Source organism: Macaca nemestrina, chromosome 15 (genome assembly GCF_043159975.1).
Source record: "Macaca nemestrina isolate mMacNem1 chromosome 15, mMacNem.hap1, whole genome shotgun sequence".
Lineage (NCBI taxonomy): Eukaryota > Metazoa > Chordata > Mammalia > Primates > Cercopithecidae > Macaca > Macaca nemestrina.
This window is the reverse complement of record NC_092139.1, coordinates 32,883,534-32,908,907: the sequence shown is the minus strand read 5'-3', so window position 1 is coordinate 32,908,907 and position 25,374 is coordinate 32,883,534. Positions and strand designations below refer to the sequence as shown.

The 25,374-nt window shown below is 50.4% G+C and overlaps 1 protein-coding gene across 1 annotated transcript in view; it reads left to right on the top strand.

The window, feature by feature from the left end:
* Window positions 1-682: 682 nt before the first annotated feature.
* The window catches only part of LOC105496174 (XK related 7), a 32,731-nt gene continuing 8,039 nt past the window's right edge, over window positions 683-25,374 (top strand). Inside the window, exons 1-2 of the mRNA XM_011766325.2 lie at window positions 683-1,291; window positions 25,111-25,313. Of these exons, the coding sequence (XP_011764627.1) occupies window positions 708-1,291; window positions 25,111-25,313 (787 nt within the window). The 5' untranslated portion in view covers window positions 683-707. The remainder of the gene's footprint in view (window positions 1,292-25,110; window positions 25,314-25,374) is intronic.

Below are 25,374 nucleotides of genomic sequence, written 5' to 3'. Positions count from 1 at the left end.
TTGGATGTTGTCCCCTTCCCTCCCCCTACTCTACTAGGGCTGTAGCCAGATGAAGGCAGTCCCTGAGGGAGGGAAAGGGGAGAGTAAGGAAGAGACAGCAACTCAGAGCTGCAGCTTTCTCAGCTTCAAAACGAAGACAATAAGAAAAGGGGACCTCTCAAGATCAAAGGAGGGGACGGAACAATACGTGAACACTCAGGAAACTGGAAATGAGCGTTAGCATGGAGTGACTGCTAAAGGGTTACTGGGGGGCCCGCCCAAGTCCCCCAGCTCCTTTCTTCCAAGTCCCCCACCCACCCATACCCACCCCCCATCAGACCCAGACCCCTGGAGGTGAACACAGGAGAAAAACGAAGTGGAGAGAATGGGAAGGCGGCAGTGATAAAGAAAAAAGGAAGTGCAGTCCGGGGGGAGATGAGAGACAGAAAGCATGGGGTTGGAGCCCCGCGCCTCCGAGGAAGGAGGGAGAGGGTGACCTGGGATGCGCCCCCCCTCCCCTGCTTCCCCATTCCCGGGGGCTGCCCCCCTCCGGCCGCAGCTCAGGAGGGTGGGGGCGGGGCGGGGCGGCGCCGAGGAGAATGAATAATTGAAGTGGAGGGGAGGAGGAAGAAGAGAAGAAGGAAGAGGAGCCGCCCGCGCAAGGTCCTCCCCACGCCGCACCCCCCTCCGCCGCCCGGAAGTCGCTCCCCGCCTCCCGCTCCGCCAACATGGCCGCGAAGTCGGATGGAGCGGCGGCCTCGGCCGGCCCGGGCCCGGAGGGGGTGGCCGGTGGAGCCCGGGGCAGTGCCGGCGGGTGCGGGGAGGCGGCGGCGGCGGCCGGGCCCCCGGGGAGCGTCGGGGCGGGCGGCCCGGGGCCGCGCTACGAGCTGCGGGACTGCTGCTGGGTGCTGTGCGCGCTGCTCGTGTTCTTCTCCGACGGCGCCACGGACCTGTGGCTGGCGGCCTCCTACTACCTGCAGGGTCAACACACCTGCTTCAGCCTCACGTTGCTGTTTGTGCTCCTGCCCTCACTGGTCGTGCAGCTGCTGAGCTTCCGCTGGTTCGTCTACGACTACTCGGAGCCTGCAGGGTCCCCGGGACCCGCCGTCAGCACCAAGGACAGCGTAGCCGGCGAAGCCGCCATCAGCACCAAGGACAGCGCCGGCGCCTTCCGGACCAAAGAAGGCAGCCCCGAGCCGGGTCCCCAGCCTGCGCCCTCCTCGGCCAGCGCCTACCGCCGCCGCTGCTGCCGCCTCTGCATCTGGCTGCTGCAGACCCTCGTCCACCTCCTGCAGCTGGGCCAGGTCTGGAGGTAGGAGAAGCGCAGGTGGAGAGAGCTGAGCCCGAGGACGGGGGGTGGCGAAGGGCTACCTGCCGTCCCAGCCCTGATCTGACCTTTCCGGGCTACCCTCCTGTCCTGACCTCCGCCCCGCCCCACCCCATTGCAGCTCCAATTTCTTCTCAGTCGGCTGTTCCCTAACCTCTGCCCCCAAGCCCTGACCAACCCCAGTGCCATCTGGTCTGACCTGGCATTTGAGAGGGGAGGAGATGGGGTAAGAAAGGAGAGAAAGAGATCCTCAGGGGTGTGCATGAGTGGGGAGGATCCGGGGCTCATGAGGATAAATGTGAAGCTTGAAACAGGACCACAGGGCCCCATTCTGCCATAACCCACTCCTCTCTGCCTGAGTGCCAAGCCTGGGCTCAGGAAAGATCTCAGAAGTCCTTTCCTGCTCTCAAAGATGCTCAGTTCAGAATTGCAGCTCATTCACAATCTGCAAGGAGAGCCACAGAATTTGAGACAGCTAAATGAATATCCCGCCTAAACTTCTTGGGCTTTTTGGAGAAAGATATGCTGGACCCAACTGGGGAAACCTCAGGTTCCTTCTACTTCCTATGACCCCCTTTCTCCCAACTAAGTGTCCTCCCCTTCCAACAGGGCCAAGGGGATTTGGAATCTTGAATCTGAGATTAGATGGCCACTGGCTGCCCTTTAATCCCAAACTGGTAATGCAAAACTGAGGCTTTGTTCAAGCTGCCCACTTCCAGTCTTCTTCCTCTGCCAGGACTGAGGGTGCCTGCTGCACTAAGTTAACTGGAGAGAGGGGTAATTATAACCTAGGGCTCCTCTTGAATCTGAATTTCTATTTAGTAGCTTAGGCTCTTCCGTGCTCTGACGAATGAACTTGCTTACTGTATGATCTTAGGCAAGCTGCCCTCCTCCTTCCAAGCCTCAGTTTCCTCTCCTATGAAATGAGGGAGAATCCCTACTCCTCTTATCTCATTGTCTTATAATTGCATTATTCTTACCTGTTGGGATGGTCAGGTGAGAGGTCTGCATGTGGGCCCTGTAGACTACAACATTTTAAGAGCATGGGGAAAGCATGGAAAAAGTCACTCTAGAGATATAAAAAGTGATTACTGCTGTTGTTATATTTATTCTTCTACTTGTTAACACATTCTGCCTAACTCAGAAGATTCAGTTTGGGGCTGAGGGTTGAAAACAGGACTCCTAGGGTTTGTCCCTGCTGCTCACTTGCTGTGTCACTCTTGTTATGTTGTCGAATCTCTGTGCCTTTGTTTCCCTATCTATTCCTGCCAAGATGATGTGTATATTCCACTTAGCTTACCCTAGGGGAAAAGGGGGGTGGAGCTCTATCCACACAAGGTGGTGTTATTATTATTAGCGTGACACATAAAAATACTCATGTGTACATCCAGGAACTAATCTGCATTTATCATTCTGTGCCCGAGTGGACAGATGGTGAAAGATATTTTTAGATTCTGAAATGGTAACTTCCTATTCTTGGTAGCCAAGCTTCATCCCCCTTTTCCTTCAGCCTTAAGTGGGCCAGATGCCCTTTGACTCACTGGCTATCCCCCCATTCAGAATCCACTTACAAGAAACTAATACTTCTCTTCTTTGTTAAGCGTAAACTGAGTTTCCCTCAAACGGGGCAAAAATGGCCATGGGTGTGGGGTCTCAGGGGAGTAGCTAGAATTGCTAAGGATCCCTTCATCTCTACGGTTTCTTGGATATGGCTAAAAGGACTAGCTATTTCTACTATCTCCCATTTGCAAAATGAGGGAGCTGGGATGAGATAAGTTTGTAGGGATAACAATCTAATAGCGCTTAGGTTGAATGTGGCTTGTGGAAGTGTTTTGTGTGGCTTGTATGGTATTTTAAAAACCCAGAGTCATAGCTTCCCTTTGAAAAAATTGGATCTAGCAGTATCAATCCTGTAACAATTTAGAAAGAGTCTATGTGCTCTAATTTGTCCATCCTTCCCTTTGATCATATCTGTACTATTTCACTTAGACCTAAAAGCCCTAATTTACAGTTCTATAACAATTATTTTATTAAACACTGACTTTGTGCCAAGCCTACTGGCTGCCTTTTTACCTGCTATATCTCCTGTACCCCTTCTAATCATCTTGTCATGTGGTTAGCGTTATAGTTTCTACTTGACAGATGAGGGAATGGAGGCTCAGAGAGGGAGCATCCTTGTCCAAGGTCACACAGCTAGGAACTTGAAGAGCTGATACTCCAGGCTCTCTGCCTTTAAAGCCTGAGTTCAATGTATCCACCTTGTAATTATGCCACTAAAGTGTCCCTCAATCTTAAAGAAGTATGAATCTGAGTTTCCAAGATTCCAGTATGATAGAAAGTCAGGGCTTCTGTTGCACTGAGATAAGAATGTGAAAAGAGGGGCAGGGAGTTGAACTATGTGGGTGAAGATGGAAACAGTGTGTATTATGGGGAAAAGGCTGGATTGGGGAGTGATCTGGTCAGGAGGCTGACACCTTTATCCTAGTTTGTGACTATAGTTTCCTGGGTGACCTTGGGCAAGGCTCTTTCCATCTTTGGGTAATTTCAGTTACCCTGTGTGTGAAATGAGATTCGATATGATGACCTTAAGAGTTTCCCATTCCTGAAATTCTGACTCTGGGTTTATTGCCAAAGCAAAAGCCTCTGGGCCCTTTCCCCCAAAATCTTTGGATTCTAAAATGGCTAAGGGCCTGGACAAATGGAGGGAAAATCCAGAGAAGGTATAGAGAAGCTGCAGGGGCTGGCATTCCTAGAAATTAAGCAATGTTGGCCCAGCACATTTGCTTACCACTTGAGATGTTCCCACAGATGTTCTGAGTGGTGGGGCCTGGGGTAATGAGGAAGGAGATGTGTGATTGAGTCCTCCAGAATCATACCTAGGAGGCTAGGCAGCCACTCACCTCCTGATCCCATTTCCTCAATTCTGAATAAAATAATTATAATCATGAAGATATTTTTCAACTTCTTAGACTTGTAAAATGCTGGATTAAAAATTCAAATGCTTTGAAGACTCAGGCAGGTAACAGACCATAAGATACAAGGGGTGTCAGACAAGAGGACATTCGGGGGCAAGTAGTGTCTGAGGCAAAGGGAAGCTCCAGCTGATCATGCCATGAGAAATCGTGGACCCAGTCTTGATTTCTCAAGAGAAATGGGAAATTGAGATTTTTCCGTGAACTGTCCAAAATTTGACTACTAATTAAGATGTTTAAAAATAGTATCAACCAAAGGAAACATATTTATTAGCCTGTCTTCTTTGTAACCTCTGGTTTAGCTCTTCAAATTGATAAGGTCTTTTCACACAGAATATTTTATTACTAATTTAAACATAAAATGAGACTCTGAAGAGAGAGAAGAGGAAAAAGCATACACAGACACTGCACACCTACCATGTCCCCACAGGCCGCATGGGAGTGTTTCAGGCATGTGATCTCATGTTACTCTGAAACCCTCCCCCTGGTGACTATTGTTATACCAATTTATCGGATAAGGAAGTGAGACTGAGAGAAGTCAAGTAACTTTGTCCAAAAGTCACCCACTGAGGAAGTGAGGAAAGGTGATCAGTCCCAAACCTAGCTCTATCTTTTACACCACACACTGGCTACTTTGGAAGATGTCAAACAATGTCTTTGTGCACAAAGAGATTGACCCTCTGAGAGAACAGCAAACAGATCCTCTGGCGGGGCACGAAGCTAGCTGTGTCCTGGACACCAACCTGCATCTTCATCCCTCCCTTCCCTTTAAAATTCCTGAGCTGTTAAACCGCCCAGGGTTCTCAAGCCAATTAAAGTCCTAACCCTGTCCCCCTGGCCCTGTAGGCAGCAGAGCAGTAAGCCATGAATCCTGCTTTTCCTAATCTTAAACTCACTGGGCCCCAGCTTCACCCAGATAAGCATGGTTTGCTAAGCCAATTAGTGGCAGACGATCTGACATGGGATTCCTGCCAGGCTCTCAGGATCTGGGAACCCCAAAATGGGGAGAAAATTAGGCAGTTGGGATTTGGGGGCCCTCCCTCTGATGCCTTCTCTATGCCTGGGCCTGGACACTGCACTCTATGTCACCTAAGAAGCCCTGCATGACAGAGAAGTTCTGGAATGAGTTAGTGACCTACTGGAAGTGAACATCAGGCCCTGGATTTCCCCTCTGGGAAACTATATTCTTGGCATAATGGTTAAGAGCACGGACTCTAGATTCAAATGACCTCAGTTTAAATCCGACTCTACTACTTCTTATATGTGACCTTGATAAGGCAAATAATCCCTCATCCGTTGTAAACTAGGGACCATAATTGTACCCACCCGCCTCTTGGGTTGTTTCAAGGTTTAATGAGGTAATGTGTAAGGGTTCAGCAAAGGGCTTGTTCCATCGTTAAATGCTCAGAAACTGCTGGCAATGATTAGTGCATTAGCCTGGTCTTTGCTCCCTGTGGAACAAAGGTTTGTTCATGGAGCACATGGCCAGACAGCAAGGGGGTCCTGAAGTCCCTTGAAGCCATAATGACATGGCAGTCATTCATTTAATCTGCAGTTATTCATTCAGCGGACATTTATGAAGCACCTGCTATATACCAGGTACTGTTCTAAGTGCTGGGAATAGAGTGGTGAACAAGACAAAGTCCTTGCCCTCTTGGAGCTCTATAGCCTAATGAAGGGACCAATAAAAAAATAAACTATGATATATGTTATATGTGATATATAATACCTGGGTCAGATTGTGATAAGTGCTATGGGAAAAAAATGAAACGGCAGGGCGCTACTGGAGTGCTGGGGAGAGGTGTGGCTCTTTGAGATAGGGTGGTCAGGGTGGACCTCTTCAAGGAGGTGGCATGTGGGCAGAGGGCTGCAGGAGGTGAGGACAAGCTGTGTAGAGGTCTTGGTAAGGGTTTTGCAGGCAAAGGAAAAGGGAAGGGCAAGGAGAAGGCCTGTGGGGCAGAAATAGAGTGAGGGGAGCATATTTGGAGATGCTGGTGGACAGACTGGCAGGGGCGAGGTCATGCAGGGCCTCAGAGGCCATGGCGAGGACTAGGGCTTTTACTCTTCATGACATGGGGAGCCCAGGACAGAGAAGGAATATGATCTTGGCTTGTGTTTTACAATGTCCACTCTGGCTGCTGGGTGGAGAATAGACTGGAAGGGCAGGGCACAGTGGCTCACGCTTGTAATCCCAGCACTTTGGGAGGCCAAGGCAGGAGGATCACGAGGTCAAGAGATCGAGACCATCCTGGCCAACATGGTGAAACCCCATCCCTACTAAAAATACAAAAATTAGCTGAGTGTGGTGGCGTGCGCCTGTAATCCTAGCTACTCAGGAGGCTGAGTCAGGAGAATCGCTTGAACCCAGGAGGCGGAGGTCGCAATGAGCTGAGAGCGTGCCACTGCACTCCAGCCTGGATGACAGACCAAGACTCCATCCCAAGAGAAAAAGCATAAAAAAGAGAGTGAGTAGACTAGAAGGAGGCAGAGTAAGCCTAGAGATGCATGAGGAGTTTGCTACAAAGATGCAGGAGAGAGACAATGGAGACTGGATCAAGCTGTAGCAACAGGGGTGGGGGTCTGCTTCAGGCTGAGCTAATGTGACCTCTTTCCTTCTTTGGTCCTTAGTCTCTCCATTGGGACCAGAGTTAATGGTTCAGAATCCACTCTCTGGAATCAGCCATATCCTGCATCTGCCACTTTCTGTGATTTAGGACAAGTGACATGACTTGTCTGTGCCTTGATTTTCTCATCTGCTAAATGGACCCTCTAATAATAGAACCTATCACATGGGGCTTGAGGTAGTAGAAAATTAAATAATGTTCAGTGTTCAGCACAGTGCCTGGAACATAGGAAGTGCTCAACGGTGATCATTAGTCATTGTTATTTGTAAAACAGGTCAGGGGTTGGATTCCATAGTTTTCAAACTGTGTTTTACAGCCCTGTCTCCATCATTTTAACCCAAGTATCTCTGAATGTCTCTTTTATGACATGTTGGCTACATGTCTAATATTTTGTTTTGAATAATCTGTCCTACAGCTGATGCTTGTTTACAACCCCCTGAACTCGGTGATCATCCATGAGGTTCCTCCCTGCTCTGCCTTTGTAGGGTTGTTCCACTTTGGGCCTCACCACCCACCTCCTGGGAGATCCCTCTCCAGGAGGCTCTCCACTCCCACCCTGCCTCCTCCCCTTGCCCATCCAGCTGTCACGGGCCATTAGAGCTGCTCCTAACAGACACAGTGGCTGCGGCAGTTGGGCCCAGCGTCCCCTGTTTGATCTATAAAGACCACACAGGAGAAGCTCTGGGGAGTGGGAGGGCGGAGGGCTGCCAGGAAATGGCTTTGAACCCAGCAGCTGGGGCGCAGGTCCCTGGGGAGAGGAGGGAGGATGGTTGGGATCTTCTTTGGCCTCTCTGTTCACCACCCTTTGTTAGGGCATCCAAATTCCTCCCCTGGGAAATCCTATCAGCCTCTGGTAATCACCCCAACCCCCAATCCCACTTCCACCTGCAGGCAGAGCGATGGCTCTCCTCTGTCCCTAGAGCAAGTCCCTGTGCTTTAGCCTGGCTTTAAGGCCCTTTGCCCCCTGACCTTTTGTCTTTCCTCCCTGCTCTACCCACATAACAACCTGCTCCCCACCCCCTTGCTCTCCACTGCCTGCAGTTCTTCCTCCAGCAACACCCAACACGTTTCCAGTCTCCTCCCAGTGAAATTCTGCACGTCCTTCCAGGCTGAGCTCAAATGCCACCTCTTCTAAGAAACTTTCTCTGAACAAATCCCACACATGCTATCCTCTGCCCCCCAGAAACCACCTCCCACTCCCTCAACCAGGCAAAAGTCATTGTTCTAAAGTGGAAAATGTTTGGCTGTTTTGTCTGTTGATGAAAAAGCTATACATTCTTGTTGAAACCTCAGGCAATATAGACAAGGCATGAAGAAGTTCCCCTCTGCTCATTATCTCTTGGGGCTGGAGGGTTGGGGTCAGGGCAGGTTTCCACTTACTAAGTAGATATTTCTTGCATTGCTTGAAGATTTTACCTCTGGTGTTTAATTAGCTAAAAAAAATGCATGTATGCATCTGCCTGTTTTTTAAAAATCAGGTGTTACTTAAAATTATTATACTTACTGTTTATTAAGACTTAGATTCTATCATTTCTCTTGACAATCCTGCCAGGTAGGGAGTGCGAGGATGAAGAAGAAGAACTGTAGACCCAAAACCCTGGCTTTGCCACATATGAGCTGTGTGGCTTTGAGCAAGTCACTTAACCTTTCTGGACCTCAGCTTTCTCATCTGTGAAATGGGCATCATAGCAATCCCTACCCAGGTCTCCATTGTGAAGGCTGATTCAATTAACATATATGTGCTCTGCACAGTACTCAGCACATAGTGGTACTCAGTATTTGCTAGCATTATTGGCCCTATTTTACAGATGTGGAAATTGAGGCACAGGGAAGAGTGGCCTTCCAGTTCATAAGGAGCAAAGCCAGGGTTTGAAGCCATGAGGTCAGGCTCCCAAACCCACAGGGGGAACCACCAAGCTATACTGTCTTCTGCTAGTTAAGTGTATTCTTACAAACAGTCAATCACGTATTGTTTAGAGAAGCAGAAGAAAAAATATCAGAAAAGTATTTTTATTTTTATTTTTATTTTTTTGAGACGGAGTCTCGCTCTGTCACCCAGGCTGGAGTGCAGTGGCTCGATCTCGGCTCACTGCACTCCCGGATTCAAACGATTCTCCTGCCTCAGCCTCCCAAGTAGCTGGAATTACAGATGCCCACCCCCATGCCCGGCTGATTTTTGTATTTTTAGTAGAAACGAGGTTTCACCATATTGGCCAGACTGGTCTTGAACTCCTGACCTCAGGTGATCCACCTGCCTTGGCCTCCCAAAGTGCTGGGATTACAGGCGTGAGCCACCGCACCTGGCCAGAAAAGTATTTTTAAATTTGTATTTTAATGTAAAGTCCGCACTGTTAACATTCTGGGTTCTTCCTCTCAGACTTCCTCTGCAGGCACAATTACTCATTCCTCTTTACCCCACACCACTGATCACATTTTGTTGTGATCATCTGCCCACCTGGCTGGCTTTCCCACTGGATCACAAACCCCTGGGGAGTTGAGGCCTTGTCCCTTTTTCTCTCTCTCTCCCATGGTGACTAGCCCAGAGTGGATCCTCTGTTCCTTCTGGTGGTCTTGCACCCAGCCAGCTCTGGTGAGGTCCGTGGTGGGTTCTTGCAACATGAAGCCAGTTGAAGTGGGCATTGGGTCTGTGGATGAAGTGCAAGGTGCTGAATGTGGGAGCTTTCTGCAGTTGTGGACACAGCACTGAGGTCTGTTAGGCCTACATCTGCAGCCTTTAAAACTGTCAATGGCCTAAGGCTAAGGAAAGAGGAGGTAATAGGAACAACCCTGGGTTGGGTTCCCAGAATGATACAGATGTGGCTGACTTAGGAGATGGAGGAAGTCAAGTTCCTTTTATGCAGTAGGTACTCAATAAATGTTGGTGTGAACTGGATTGAACCTTTGAGATCAGAATCTTGGACAAGTCACTTCACCACCTAGGGTTCAGTTACTCCATCTGTAAAGTAACTTCAGAATTCTGGTGAGTTTTCCTGGGACTTGGACAAGAAAGCAGAGTAGCTGAGAGCTTGGGGCACCAGTGCAGATCAAGGTGCCATGACATCCTAGTTGCGTGACCCTGGGGAAGTTGCTCCACCAGCCACAGCTCCTGTCTCACCTGTGAAATGGGGATAGTGGTAGCATCCACATCTTAAGGTTCTTATAAGGATATCTTGAGATAATGTAAATGCACAGGGCTTGTCATGTAGTATATGCCTGGAAAACATCTACTACAATGACTACTATTACTGGCCCAAGTCGCAGCCCATCCTACTTGCTTAGTAACAAGATGGGGTTAGGACAGGGGCATAACGGGTCCTAACTCTCACCCACTGACACCCTATCGAGGAAGGAGAGTTGTTCTGTGGCTCCAGAGATAGTGTGAGGGCAGATGCGAACTCAAAGTAAAGGGAGATACAGTCTTTGGAATAGAAGCAAGAACACACTGTCAATCAGGCTGTTCCCAAGGGTGTGAACTCCGCATCAGCAGAGGTGTCCAGATGGAAGTGGCTAACTTTGGCAGGGATGCTGTAGCAGGGACTCCTGCTTCAGTTTGGAGGGTAAACTAGATCATCTCTAAAGCCCCTTAGTTCTAAGTGTCTGTAGCTGTAACCTTGGGACTTTATGATACTCGTTTCCATGATGTTTAACCACCAGACCACAGGTTGCAAAGCAGTGGCCTATGGGCAAATCCAGCCTCAAGAGTGTTGGTTTGGTCTGCAAAGGATTTTTTTCTCCTACTTTTCTTTTCTTTTTGAGATGGTCACGCTATGTTGCCCAGGCTGAAGTGCAGTGGCACGATCTCAGCTCACTGTAGCCTCTGCCTCCTAGGCTCAAGTGATTCTCCTGCCTCAACCTCCTGAGTAGCTAGGACTACAGGTGCACATCATCATGCCCAGCTAATTTTAAAACAAAATTTTTGTAGAGGCAGGATTTCACTATATTGTCCAGGCTAGTCTTGAACTCCTGGGCTCAAGTGATCCTCCTGCGTTGGCCTCCCAAAGTGCTGGGATTGCAGGCGTGAGCCACTGTGCCAGTTCTTCTCCTACTTTTTATTAAAACCTTTCATTACATAAAAATTTAAACACATGCAAAAGTTGAGGGAATAGGATAATGATCCCCCATCACCTCTCTTCAACAATTATTGGTTCCTGACCAACCTTGTTTTATCTAGGGCAGCACCATCCAACAGAACTTTCTGCAGTCATGAAAATGTCCTATATCTGCACTATCCAATATAGTAGCCACTGGCCACACATGGCTACAGAGCAATTGGCATGTGGCCAGTATGACTGAGGAACTAAATTTTAAACTATTTACTTTTAATTAATCAAAGTCTAAATAATCATACATGGCAAGTGTTGAACATGTAGGTGTTGGAGAGCATAGTTGCAGGTCCCACCCCATTTCCTTCCCTTCCATATTATTTTCAAGCAAATCTCAAACATCTCTAAAAAGACAGACTTCAAAAACATCAGTAAATGACTGGGCATGATGGCTCATGCCTGTAATCCAAGCACTTTGGGAGGCTAAGGTGGACAGATCACTTGAGGTCAGGAGTTCAAGACCAGCCTGGCCAACATGGTGAAACCCCGTCTCTATTAAAAATACAAAAATTAGCTGGTCATGATGGTGCATGCCTGTAGTCCCAGCTACTCAGGAGGCTGAGGCAGGAGAATTGCTTGAATCCGGGAGGCGGAGGTTGCAGCGAGCTGAGTTCACACCACTGCACTCCAGCCTGGGCGAGAGAGTGAGACTGTCTGAAAAAAAAAAAAAAAATTGTTAAAATATGTAATACTGCTGTCACACACCTACAAAATGGAATTATAATTTCTTTTTTTCTTTTCTCTTTCTTTCTCTTTCTTTTTCTCTTTCTTTCCTCTTTCTTTCTTTCTTTCCTTCCTTCTTTCTTTCTTTCCTTCCTTCTTTCTTTTTTCTTTTTTAAGACAGGGTTTCACTCTGCCACCCAGGCAAGAGTGCAGTACCACAGTCGTGGCTCACTGAAGCCTCGAACTCTTGGGCTCAAGAGATCCTCTCACCTCAGCCTCCCAAAGTGCTGAGATCACAGGCATGAGCCACTACACCAGCCTAATTTCTTAAAAATTCATATAGTATTTCTTTAATTTGTTGTGAACATTTCCAAAATGAGATGTTTCCCTTGTTTTTCTTTTTGCATAAATATCCTAATATCCGCCTATTCTTGAAAAATTGAAACTCCAGTCATGCTGGGCTCATATTCTCCCAGGGCATCAGTTGGCCGAAACTGACAGGTGGCTGCCTCTGTAGACAGGCCACATAGTTCCCCAGTCCTTCATAATGATAGCAGCTGAGCCCCTTTGAGCATTGGTGTTTGAGACCCTGGCTACCACGTAGAATCTCACACCGAGACTAGGGACAAATAGAAGTGATGTTTTCTCCCTGCCTTGGTCCCATGATACCTTCAGATGCCATCAGGAGGCTGGAATCTAACCCCCTCCCCCACTGGCTTATGACATCCCAACTCCACATGAGGATATCAAGCAAAGAAAGAAAGGGGGAACAAAGGGCCTTGGGCTAGAGTATGGGGTCCTGGGTTTTAGTCTCTGCTCTGCACCCATTTCACAGATGGGGAAACTGAGGTCCAGAGAGGGGAGGAGAGCTGGCTGCACTCATACAGTGAGGGATGTGAGAGGCCATAACCTAGTCCCCAAATGCTTTGCTGGAGAGGGGTTGCCCATTCCTCTGCTGTGCAAAAGAGGGACACTGGCTGGAAGCTGATGAAGGTGAGTGGGATGGGAGAGGGTCTCAGCTTCTCAGTTAGGGCCTAAAATTAGTGGTTGGGAAATGTTTGGCTTTAGCCCAGAAGAAAAAAAAAAAAAAAAAAGAGGTGCTGTGACTCTGTAGGGGGCTGCTAAGGAGGAGGGAGACAGCCCAGCTCCAGCTCCCAGCACCACATGAAATGGGAGCCAAACGTGTAAAATCACATTCTTTACTGACATTTATGACTCATTTGGCTGACAACCCCAGGAAGGTCCTATTTTGTATTCTTGCAGGCGCACTCAACATTAAAGGGTAGGCAGATGGGGAGGGGGCCTCAGGGCCATCCCCCTAACCCCCCCGGCAAAAGCTTCTGGGGCTTCATTGCAGGTGAGGAGGCTGTATAGCTGGGAACCGAGTGTTTCCTGGAGAACCCATAGACCAGATTTGGGTTCCCAGGGCCTGGCTCAGCTTGATCCATGCCCCATGGTGAAATGGGGGAGTCAGCCAGTCCTGGTTTGGGATGCAACTCTGATGCTTTCTGGCTATGTGACCTTGGGCAAGTCATTTCTCTAATGGCTCTAGACTCTATTGCCTTGTGTCTGGGCCATCCTTACCTCTCACCTGGCAACTGGTCTCCTGTCTTTCAGCCTTGTCCTCCTGCGATCTGTTCCCCACAGCCAGGATGCTTCCTCTAACATGAGGAAGTGGTATCTAATCTTGTCACTTCTCTGTTTAAAACCTTCCTGTGGCTCTCCATCACTCTTAAGATAAAGACCAGACTGGGCATGGTGGTTTACACCTGTAATCCCAGCACTTTGGGAGGCTGAGGCAGGAGAATTGCCTGAGCTCAGGAGTTCGAGACCAGCCTAGGCAGCATAGAGAGACCTCATCTCTACTAAAAATTTAAAAAAATATCCTGGTATGGTGGCATATGCCTATGGTCCCAGCTACTCAGGGGGTTGAGGTGGGAGGATTGCTTGAGCCCAGGAGGTCGAGGCCACAGTGAGCTGTGCTCTCATCACTGCACTCCAGCCTGGGCAACAGAGTGAGACCCTGTCTCAAAAAAAAAAATAAAAAAGACCAGGTGCTGTGGCTCATGCCTGTAATCCTAGCACTTTGGGAGGCAGAGGCAGGTGATCACCTGAGGTCAGGAGTTTGAGAACAGTCCCGTCAACATGGTGAAACCCTGTCTCTACGAAAAAAATACAAAAATCAGCTGGGTGTAGTTGCCCACACCTGAAGTCCCAGCTACTTGGGATGCCCCTGAGGCAGAAGAATCACTTGAACCCAGGGGGCAGGGGTTCAAGTGATGGTGAACCCCTCAGCTGAGATGGTGCCACTGCACTCCAGCTTGAGTAACAGAGCAAGACCCTGTCTCAAAAACAACAACAACAAAAAAGATAAAGACCAGCCGGGTGCAGTGGCTCATGCCTGTAACCCCAGATCATGGCTCAGTAGTCACCTCCTCTAGGAAGCCTTCCCTGACCACCACACCCTTCCCAAGCTGGGCCTGGCCCTTCTCCAGTAGCACTGCCATCCTCAGTGCTGAAGCAGGGACCCCTGTTTGGAGTATGTCTGGAGCCCGTGGAACATGCTTGTTATTACATGTTTACCTGATGATTTAGTTAATCTTCAGGTCCCCATTAGACTGAGTTCCATCAGTGGGTTGGGTCTGTCTTGCACACCATTGTGTCCACGAGCCATTTTAGCACAGATTTTTGGGTACATAGTAGGTACTCAAAAGTGCTTGGTGGGCTGGGCACGGTGGCTCATGCCTGTAATCCCAGCACTTCGGGAGGCTGAGGTGGGCGGATCACCTGAGGTCAGGAGTTCGAGACCAGCTTGACTGATATGGCGAAACCCTGTCTCTACTAAAACTATAAAAATTAGCTGGGTGTGGTGGCGCACACCTGTAATCCCAGCTACCCAGGAGGCTGAGGCAAGAGAATCGCTTGAATCCAGGAGGCGGAGGTTGCAGTGAGCTAAGATCGAGTCACTACACTTCAGTCCAGGTGACAGAGAGACTCTGTCTCAAAAGGAAAAAAAAAAAAAAGTGCTTGGTGAATAAATGTCAAATGAACCTTCCCTTTTCTGGCACTAAGTTTTCTCATCTGGAAAATGGGGATTATATCCATGAACCTCACAGGACTGCAGTGAGGATTTTAGCAAAGTACATATAAAAGGCATTTGATGAGTGGGAGTTATTTTCTGGGGGGCAGGCAGAGACCCCAAAGAATACTTGCCCTGTGAACCTGTCCCAAAGGTGCTTTTCTTACCCAGTGTCCCTTGGGGACAGATTCAACGAGCACCAGGGGAAAGCCAGCCTAGGAGTGGGTCTCAGCTGTGCCAGAAACCAAACTTCCTTCTTACCGATGGGGCCTCTGATTCAAAAAGTTCCTTGAAACCTTCCATTGATCAAGTGCCCAACACTGAGCTGGGCCTTTTACACACATTACTACTTTCTGATTTCACAGTTACCCTGTACATGGGTATTGGGCTGATGGGTCCAGAGAGGGGAGGCAACTTGCCTGGGGCTACATAGTAAGAGATGGAGCTAGGATCTGAGCCCAGGCCTACCTGACTCTCTCACCTGGGTTCTTTCCCTCTGTTTTTGGCCACTTTTACTTAAGGAGTTTACAAAGCAGAGTTTATAAAGTATATTCACTCTCTTCATTCATTCACTCACTCAACAAATGACTGTGCATTAACGATGTGTCAGGCACTGGGCTTGTAGCAGAGGACACCATAAACACGGTCCCCATTCTCATGACCTGCAGGACTGGGGGAAAGACAGGCAATAAATATGTAAACAAGTAAATGAGACGGTTTCAGGTTGTGATATGTGTAACTTAAAAAAACAGGGTAACATGACAGAAAGTGACCAGAGGAGCTGCAGAAGTGCTCTGTGGGGTTACAGGCAGTGGTGAGGGGGATGGCTGGGAAAGATCTCTGAAGAGGTGACACTGAGCTGAGATGGGAGAATGAGAGTTTGACAGGCGTTAGGGAGGACCTTTCTAGGCAGAAGCCCTGGGGTTGGAGTGAGCTTGGTGTGTTCAGGAAGTAGGAGCTGGAGCATGGGAGAGAGGGAGGCGGCAGGAGAGGGTCCCCGAGAGGGACAAAGGTTGTGTCCTCCTGGGCCTCAAAGGTCATGGTGAAGAGTTAATTTTAAAAGTAGTGGGGGCCGGGCACAGTGGCTCACGCCTGTAATCCTAGCAGTTTGGGAGGCCGAGGCAGGTGAATCACCTGAGGTCAGGAGTTCAAGACCATCCTGGCCAACAGGGCAAAACCCCGTCTCTACTAAAAATACAAAAATTAGCCAGGCATGGTGGCAGGCACCTGTAATCTCAGCTACTCAGGAGGCTGAGGCAGGGAGAATTGCTTGAACCCAGGAGGCAGAGGTTGCAGTGAGCCAAGATCGTGCCATTGCACTCCGCCTGGGTGACAGGGCAAGACTCTGTCTCAAAAAAAATTAAAAATCAAAATAAACAAATAAATAAGTAGTGGGGAGTGGACAGGCGCAGTGGCTCACTCCCAGCACTTTGGGAGGCCGAGGCAAGTGGATCACTTGAGGTCAAGAGTTTGAGACCAGCCTGGCCAATATGATGAAACCTTGTCTCTACTAAAAATACAAAAATTAGCCAGGCGTGGTGGCACATGCCTGCAATCCCATCTACTCGGGAGGCTGAGGCACGAAAATCACCTGAACCCCAGACTCGGAGGTTGCGGTGAGCTGAGATCATACCACTGCATTCCAGCCTGGGTGACAAGAGTGAGACTCCATTAAAAAAAAAAAAAAAAAAAAGTAGTGGGGAGTGGCCTGCCCTGACCTAGGAGTTTACAAGATCCCCCTGCTGTTGTGTGAAGACCAGGCTTGAAGAGGGCAAGGATGGAAGTGAGAACCCCAGGGAAGCTGCTGGAATGGGGTGGCTTGGCCCAGGGTGGTGACACCAGGGTAGAGAGAAGAACTTGGGTTCAGGACATAGCTGTGGAGCATTAATGTTATCAGAGTTGGGTGGGTGGGGAGGGGCTTGATGAACACCCCTTGGTGTAGACAAGAATCAGTTACTTCCATTTTATGGAGGAAGATTGAGGCCCATCGAGGAGCTGGGCTTTCCCAGAATCACCTGGGTCTCCTGACTCTCCACTTACTATTGTTGCCCCTCTCCCAGTTTTCTCTAAACCCATATAATCCCAAGTGAAACCTGAAGTCCATCGTGTCTTACCGGAGTCCTATCAGGGTCCTGCTGGGCAGCCGTACTGCACACCCTCCACGCAAGGGAACCTGCCACATAGGCAGCTGAGGCAACAGGGGAATCCCATGGGACGAGGCTTGTCCTTCCTCTTTCCTGCTCTGGCTCAGGAGGCCATGAAGAGCCAGGGCTGAGTTCTAGATCTGGCACTAATTTGCTGTGTGACTTGGGACAAGTCCTGGTCCCTTTCTAGGTCTGTTTTTCATCTGTGAAATAAGGATAATGGTAGTCCCCACTTCAAATATTTGTTAAGAGGGATGGACACGTTCATATGTATAAAAAGTCTCAGCACAGCCTGTCATCCAGTTGGGACTCAGTAAATGTGAGCTGTTATCCTGATTAGTAACTGCTGCACACTGTGCCCCTGCAGACCTACAGACTAGCTATGGGCTCAGCTGGGGGGATGTCCTGCCCCTGCCCATCAGCCCTGGCTCTCCCATCTGCCTCCCAGGCCCACCCTGTTCCCTCTGTAGGGGTCTGCAGACCCTGGCCCGCATGGAGACCAGGGAGCTAGCCAGCATGAGGGTGGTTCCTGGATGGAGAGGCAGCGGGGGAGCCGCTGGAAGCTGCTGTGTGTTTGGCCCAGAGTTGTGAGGGGGAGTGGGGAGGGGCGAGAACACACACTCGGAAACGCTGAGACCGACAGATGGAGGAGCTGAGGATGTGAGAGACACACACAGACAGAGAGAGACCCAGAGTCAGGGAGAGGAGGAGCAGGCAGGGGAGGACGGCCGGAAAACGGGCAGTCACGCCAAGCCACGAGCTGAGCAACAAATCAGCAGATGAACCAAGCAGTCGAGGGACTAAAAGATACAGACAGACCACCAAGTGGACCCAGCATCCAAGACACAGACAGACAGACCACCAAACAGACCCAGCATCCAAGACACAGACAGACAGACCACCAAGCAGACCCAGTATCAAGACACAGAAAGAAAAGCAGACCTCGTATTCACAGGATAGAAAGCTGTCTGGCATCCGGGGGACGCAGACTGAAGCTCCTGGCCTCTAAGGGCAGGCAGACAGGCTTACCCAGGATCACAGGGTCAGGCCAATAGGACATAGTGTCTGAGAGACTATGTGACCCACAGTCTAAGGGACAGGATTCCAGGATTCTGGAACTAAGCCAGGGACTGAGCCAGGATTCCAGGGTAAGACTGACTGACTAACAGACTCCTGACAGAAATGCAGGAATGATAAATAGGCTGGCCCTGCGTTCAAGGGACAGACACAATGGACAGGCTGATCTGATCCACAGACAGACAGAGACAATGACTCGGGATCTGAGGTCAAAGGGATGGGTACAGGTTTGGGCCCAGGTTTGACTGTCTGAATGGACTGAGTTGCAGGCCAGAAACCCTGACCTAGAACCAGAGACTTGGGGTGACTCAGGAACAAAGAACAGGAGAGAGATGGGGTGATGCAGACACTGCCAGAAGCTTCCTGGCTTCTCAAGAACATAGGATCCCCTTATCTTTTTCCCCTCCTGCCCATTAGAGAGCAGCCCCCAAACTCTGGGGGACTGGCGGACACTGGAAAGTTGCTGTGGGGAGGGTAGGATGGGCCTGGGGAGAAGGGAATGAGCTCCTATTCATTTATCGATGCTGCAATCTGTTCACAGAGGCAGTGAGGTTCAGAAGAGACAGGTTTTTAGATCCCTGACAGGAGGGATTTCATACTCTAGCTTCTACTCTCCTCACCAGGCATGGCCTTTTTGCTCTCACCCCCACCCCAAGCAGTATACACTCTGCTCTTCCAGTTTCTTCCCGGACAAGCTTCTTCTCTGAGCACAAGACTGGGGGTCAGTAAATTAGATTCCAAACAGACAGAGGGCCTCTGTTTCCTCATCTATAAAATGGGGACAGCAGAAGTTGCCTGTTAGGTTAACAGCACGAACCGCAGTGTCTGGCTCACTTCAGGCCTCACGCAGTTCAAGCCTGAGAAATGTTAGAGAAAGCAAGGCCTAACCGGGCTAGAGGGGCATCAGGGAGTGCATCCTGTTGGAAGAAGGACAGGAATGAGTCAGCGAGGGCAGGAGGAGCCTGTGAGGTGTCCTGGCTCTTGGCAACTTCAAGGAGAGAAACCCCAGAGCCCTGTAAGGTCAGGAGGGAGGTCCCTGCCCTCATGGATTCACAGTGGGAGAATGGAAAATAAATAAATAAATGGTGATTTCATAGTGTAGGTTAAGGAGAAAATAATACAGGGGGGTGTGGTAGACTAGAGTGAGTTGGCAAGGGTGGCCTGGGAGGCCTCTCTGAGAAGGTGTGAACTGATGAGGAGCCAGCCACGGGAGGATCTGGGAAAGGGGTGTTCCAGGCAGAGCAAGTGCAGACGTCCTGAGCCAGGGATGAGTCTGGCTGAGTTTTAGGATCCCCCCAGCGCATCTGGAGTGTCAGGAACAAGTGGGACAGTGGTTTGAGATGAGGTGAGAGAAACAGGCAGGGCCAGATGGTTTAGGGCCTGCACGCCGAGGGGAGAAGCGTGGGTTTGATTCCAAGTGTGATGGGAGGCCCTTGGAAGGCTTTGCGAAGGGGAATGACATGATCTGACAGGTTTTAAAAATATCCCGCTGGTTGCCATGTGGAGAATGGACTGTAGGGAGGCAGGAGTGGATTCGGGCAGCCCACATGGAAGGCTGACGTGGTCACCCAGGGAAGATGACTGTGGCCTGCACAGGTGGTAGCAGAGGAGACATGGACAGACTGGGGATTTTGTTGTTTTTTAGCGACAGGGTCTTGCTCTGTCACTCAGGCTGGAGTGCAATGGTGCAGTCATGGCTGACTGCAGCCTCGAACTCCTGGACTCAAACAATCCTCCTGCCTTAGCCTCCCGAGTAGCTGGGACTACAGGCACACGCCACCACACTGACCAATTTTTAAATTTTTTGTAGAGATGGGGTTTCTCTGTGATGCCCAGGCTGGTCTTGAACTCCTGGGCTCAAGTGGTCCTCCCGCCTCGGCCTCCCAAAATGTTGGGATTCCAGGCATGAGCCACCATACCTGGCTTGGGGATAATTTTGGAGAAGATCAGATGTGCACCACCCCCAATCTGGATTCCCTTCCCTGAGGTGGGGTGTTCTTCTCTTGGGTGAAGATCAGCTTCTTTCAACTTCATTTCAAATAGAGCGGGATGTGGGATAGGGTGGACTTCCTGGAGGAGGTTTCAAGAGAGGTTGCTTCCAGAGGCCCCTGCCCAGTGTATGCTACTCCCTCTATGGATACCCTTTACAGTTTATAAACTATTTTGAAATTCACTGCATGTGTGTGTGCGCGTGTGTGTGTGTGTGCGCGCGCGTGTGTGTGTGCGCGCGTGTGTGTGTGCGCGTGTGTGTGTGTGCGTGTGTGCGTGCGTGTGTGTGTGCGTGTGCGTGTGTGTGTGCGTGTGTGTGTGTGTAGACAAGGACTCACTGTGTTGCCCAGACTGGTCTCGAACTCCCTGGTTCAAGAGATCCACCCACTTCAGCCTCCCAAAGTGCTGGGATTACAGGCATGAGCCACTGCACCCTGCCCCCTCACTCATTTAATGCTCACAACAAGGAGGAAAATAAAGCTCAGAGAAGTGGAGAGACTACCCAAGGTCACACAGCGGGTCTGAGACAGAGATGGGAATCAAACCCACATGCCAGCCATTGCTACCTTTCCTCCCTCATCCTTACCCCAGTGGCTATGTATAGGCAGAATGGCAAGTGCCATTCCCATTTTAGAGAAGGGAAACTGAGGGCCGGGGAAATGAGGTTGCATGTCCTGGGCAGGACTGTTTTAAGACCTTTGTGGGCACCACATCTATCAAGCATATTAAAATGCAGCTACATCAAACAACCCATGTAAATTATATATGACCAGATAAAAGCCAAACTGTAGTTGACTGGCTGACATCATGTTCTGTTTTGCAGACGTTTAATTAAACATTTATTAATTTTGATTCTGTAGTTTTTCCCTGTGTTTTGGAGCCAATTTTTTTCAGGCTTCAAACATTTTCCTAGGCCCATGAAAATCTCACAGGCCCTTGGCAGAAAGCTTTTTGTGCTGGCTGGAGGGAACAGCCACGGTTTTGGTCCTGTTGCCAAAAGGGGCACAGCAAGGCAGAACCCAGGCCTTTTATCCCCAGACCACAGTGTGGCCTTTCCACACTCCCCATTGACCCCACATTCCTGGGACTCAGAGGCCTCCTCTCTTCTCTTCCTCCATCGCTGCTCCTGCCCACGGTGGCCCTGGGCTGTGTGAGCCCTTTGTCTGTGGTTAGCTGGGAGCTGGCAGAGGAAGGGGCAGGAGTGGGCAGGGAGGTGGGCAGGCGGCCCATCAGGTAGTGATGGATGCTGGCTGGGGGCCAGGGCCTCTCTCATGCTGACCCGGGCCCGGAAACAGATGGTCTTCCAGCCTGAGAGAAACTTCCAGGGTGTCACCTTCCCCCAACTCCCCAGGCCCCTTCACATTGGACCAGCTGGTCTATCCTTCCTAGTCAAAGCCAGAGCCACAGGAAGGGGAAGGGAATGTGGTGGCAGGGGGGATGGAGGCTAGAAAAGACAGCACAGGCCCTCAGAAGTTCTAGGGGCCATCTTGGTTTCTCCCCCAGCCCCCACCTCTGGTCATCTCCAGATCTCTCTCTGCCCCTCCTCTATCCCCTGCCTTAGCTCAGCCCTGTAATTTCAGACCTGGACCAAAACCCATCCTCTCCTGGCTTTCCTCCAAGCCAGCCTCCACAGCAAGCTTTCTAAGCCACCGAGCCAATCTCATCACCCCTGATTCTGGGATGGCATTCAGATAGAGAATAAAATCTGAACTCTTTAGCCCAGAATTTGATGCCCCTCACAATTCTAGTCTCCTTATGCCCCTGCCCATTAAAACCCCCTGTCCAGGCCCAGCAAACCTCTGGCTATTCCCCTAAAAGGCCAAATTCTTTCAGGCCTCTGAGCCTTTGCTTCAGCTGATTCTTCCGCCTGGAATGACCTTCCATCTCTTGTGTGCCTTCAAATGCCAACCCATGCTTTAAAACTGAGACCAGGCCGGGCGTGGTGGCTCACGCCTGTAATCCCAGCACTTTGGGAGGCCAAGGCGGGCGGATCACCTAAGGTCGGGAGTTTGAGACAAGCCTGACCAAAATGGAGAAACCCTGTCTCTACTAAAAATACAACATTAGCCAGGCATGGTGGCGCATGCCTGTAATCCCAGCTACTCGGGAGGCTGAGGCAGGAGAATCACTTGAACCCCAGAAGCAGAGATTGTGGTGGGCCGAGATTGTGCCACTGCACTGCAGCCTGGGCAACAAGAGCGAAACTGTCTGAAAACAAAACAAAACAAAACAAAAACAAACAAAAAAACTGAGATCAAATGTTTCTTCCCTTCAAGGCATCTTGTAGCATTATTTCACCTCCTATCTTGTCTCTCTTCCATGGGACTGGGAGATACATAAGGGCACACAGCCTGGCACAGAGCAGGTGGTCAAAATCCACCTGCTACATGAATGAATCATTCTGGCTGCAGGGATCCTTATGTGTGGGGTAAGCAGGAGTCCAGAAAATGGAAGATACAGGGAGACAAATTTCTGCTTATCAGAAGAAACACAATCCAGTCCTGGAGCTGCTCAGAAGCTGAGGTCCTTGTCCTGGGGAGCGTGTCAGCAGTGGGTATAGATGCACCATGCTGAGGTCCCTGTCCTGGGGAGCGTGTCAGCAGTGGGTATAGATGCACCAGGCTGAGGTCCTTGTCCTGGGGAGAGTGTCAGCAGTGGGTATAGATGCACCAGGCTGGAAATGGCTGAAGGAATCCCAGCAAGGCACAGGAGAGTTGGTCAGAGGGGGCTTTGCATTTCCAGAGTCAGCTTCTGAGGGAACAGCCCCCTTCCCCATCCTGGCTGCCAATCCTGTCATTTGTTATGTTGACAGTGTGTTTATGTCATAGACTGATGCCAGGATGACCCAGGGATGGGGAGGAGGGTCCTAAATGGGATGTTCCTGGCCACATTTTGCAGAGTCCCAGAATATTCACTCTGAAAGGATCTCCAGAGTCATCAAACTCATCCCTTTCATTGGCAGATGGAGAAACTGAGGCCTAGAGAGGGCCACACAGCTGGTAAGACCAGTATACTCATTTGAGGAAACTTGGTATCAGCTGGCCCCACATCCAGGGAGCACTGTGACTTCCTCCATTGGGCTGTGAATAGAGTGAGTCCCCTGGTTCCCAAACAACATCCTGGAAGTGCCAGCACTTCACCCTGGGAATAGATTCCAAATCCCTGGCTCCCCAGTTTCAGATCCAGGCAGCGGGTCACAGAATCTGTGTAAGGGTTACCCCTCCACACATACACACATGCACACACCACCCCCAGTTTCCTGGGAAAGCCACTTTTGGAAGAGTCCTCTGGTTTGCACCAAAGGGTGTGCCTGTCCCGTGAATCAGAGAGTTTGGGGAGCTGGCAGGGGTGGGGGTTGCTGGGAAGGTGGCAGGGTCTGTAGCTGCAGGAGTGGAGCTTCTGGGCAAGGAACCAGGGCAGAGGGGAAATCAGACCCAGAGATCTGTGTGGATAGGTCCCCTCTCACCTTACATAGGCACTGTGCACTTCATAATGTGCAAAGTTTCTTTTCATTCATTTAATCCTCACCGCCACTTTGGGAGGGATTAACTAGGGCTCAGAGAGGGTCTTGCTCAAGATCACACGTAAATTAGAAGCCAAGTCAGGGATTGATCTCAGGACTTCAGAGTCCCTTCTATACCCTTATAGGGTTACTAGAGTTCCATTCAGTTCAACAAGCTTGCAGCTGTGCACACTTTCATTCATTCAGCCCACATAGATTAAGCACCTACTGTGTGCTAAGAATTGAGGATGCAGCAGTTAGCAAGCCAGCCTAGTCATTCTCCAGGTACTCACAGCATGGGGGTGATGCGCACATAACCAGGCAGTTACAACGCACTGTGACAAGTGCTGGCAGATTAGACGGAAGCCTGGGAGAGACCTTTACCCTAGATGAAAGGTAGTCAGCCGAAGCTTTATGGACAAAATTGTGTTCAAAAGCTGAGCCTGGGGAAAAAAACAAGAGTCATCCTGGGTTGGGGCCGGGATGGGGTTAGGGGATAGGGCAGGGTGTTTTAGGGAGAGGAAACAATAGGTAAAATTCCTCAGCAAGAAGGGAGAACATTGTGAGCTCTGGCTCTGTGACCTGTGCAAAGCGGCCATGAACAGCCGTAGAGTTTGTTGGGAGAAGTGGCATGAAAGGAAGCAACGGTTTCAGATGCCAAGCCGAAGTGGCTGTGAGCACCTTCCTTGCACCCTGGGGTGAGAGCTGGGCACTGAGCGGTGAGGATCTCACTTCAGCTGGGCACTGAGAAGGGAACAGGCCAGGGATCTGCTGGTGGCAACAGAACTGGGGCTGGCACCAGGCAGTAGGGACTATTCCTGGAAGGAACCTATGTGAGCAAAACTTTTTATGGTTTACAGTCAGAGGCAGTGTTGCCTCATGGTTAGAGTGCCGGCCCTGAGGCCAGAATGACTGGGTTTGAGTCCTGGTTTTACTGTGTCCTAGCTGTGTGACCTTGGATTAATGACATACCTCTCTGGGTCTCAGTTTGCTCACCTACAAAATGGGGATTGGGCCGTGTGCGGTGGCTCATGCCTGTAATCCCAGCACCCTGGGAGGCCAAAGCAGGATGATCGCTTGAGGCGAGGCCAGGAGTTCAAGACCCGCCTGGGCAACATAGCCAGAAAAAAACATTTAAAAATTAGCCTGGTGTAGTGGTACATGGCTGCAGTCCCAGCTACTTAGGAGGCTGAGTCGGGAAGGTTCCTTGAGCCCAGGAGTTTGAAGTTGCTGTGAGCTAAGATGGCACCACTGCACTCCAGCCTGGGTGACAGAATGAGACTCCATCTCTAAAAATAAAACAAAATAAGGGACGGGTAACAGGGCTATTGTAAGCTCAGCGCACTCCAAGGTGTCAGTAACCCTGTAAAGAAAGCACGCCCCAACCCGTTATAGGAACAATGGCGATGCTGCTGTTGTATTTAAGGCTTTACTTAGTACCAGTCCTTTCTCTAAGCTCATGAGTCCATTCAGTACTCTTCAACGGCAGCCTCATAAAGTGATCCTTTCGAAATGCCCATTTCACAGCTGAGGAAACAGGCTCAGCGTAGGGAGTGACTTGCCCCCCGTCGCCTGTGGGCGGGTCGGGGCGGGTGGGACAGAGCGAGAGGAACGAGCGCGCGGGAGCCTGAGCACCGCGTCCTTCCCGCAGGTACCTGCGCGCCCTGTACCTGGGGCTGCAGAGCCGCTGGCGCGGGGAGCAGCTGCGGCGCCACTTCTACTGGCGGATGCTGTTCGAGAGCGCCGACGTGAGCATGCTGCGCCTGCTGGAGACCTTCCTGCGCAGCGCGCCGCAGCTAGTGCTGCAGCTCAGCCTGCTGGTGCACCGCGGTGGCGCGCCGGACCTGCTGCCGGGTGAGCCCGCCCCTTCACCCTCCGCGCCTGGGACCGCCCCACCGGGCCTTTCTCCCTGCTT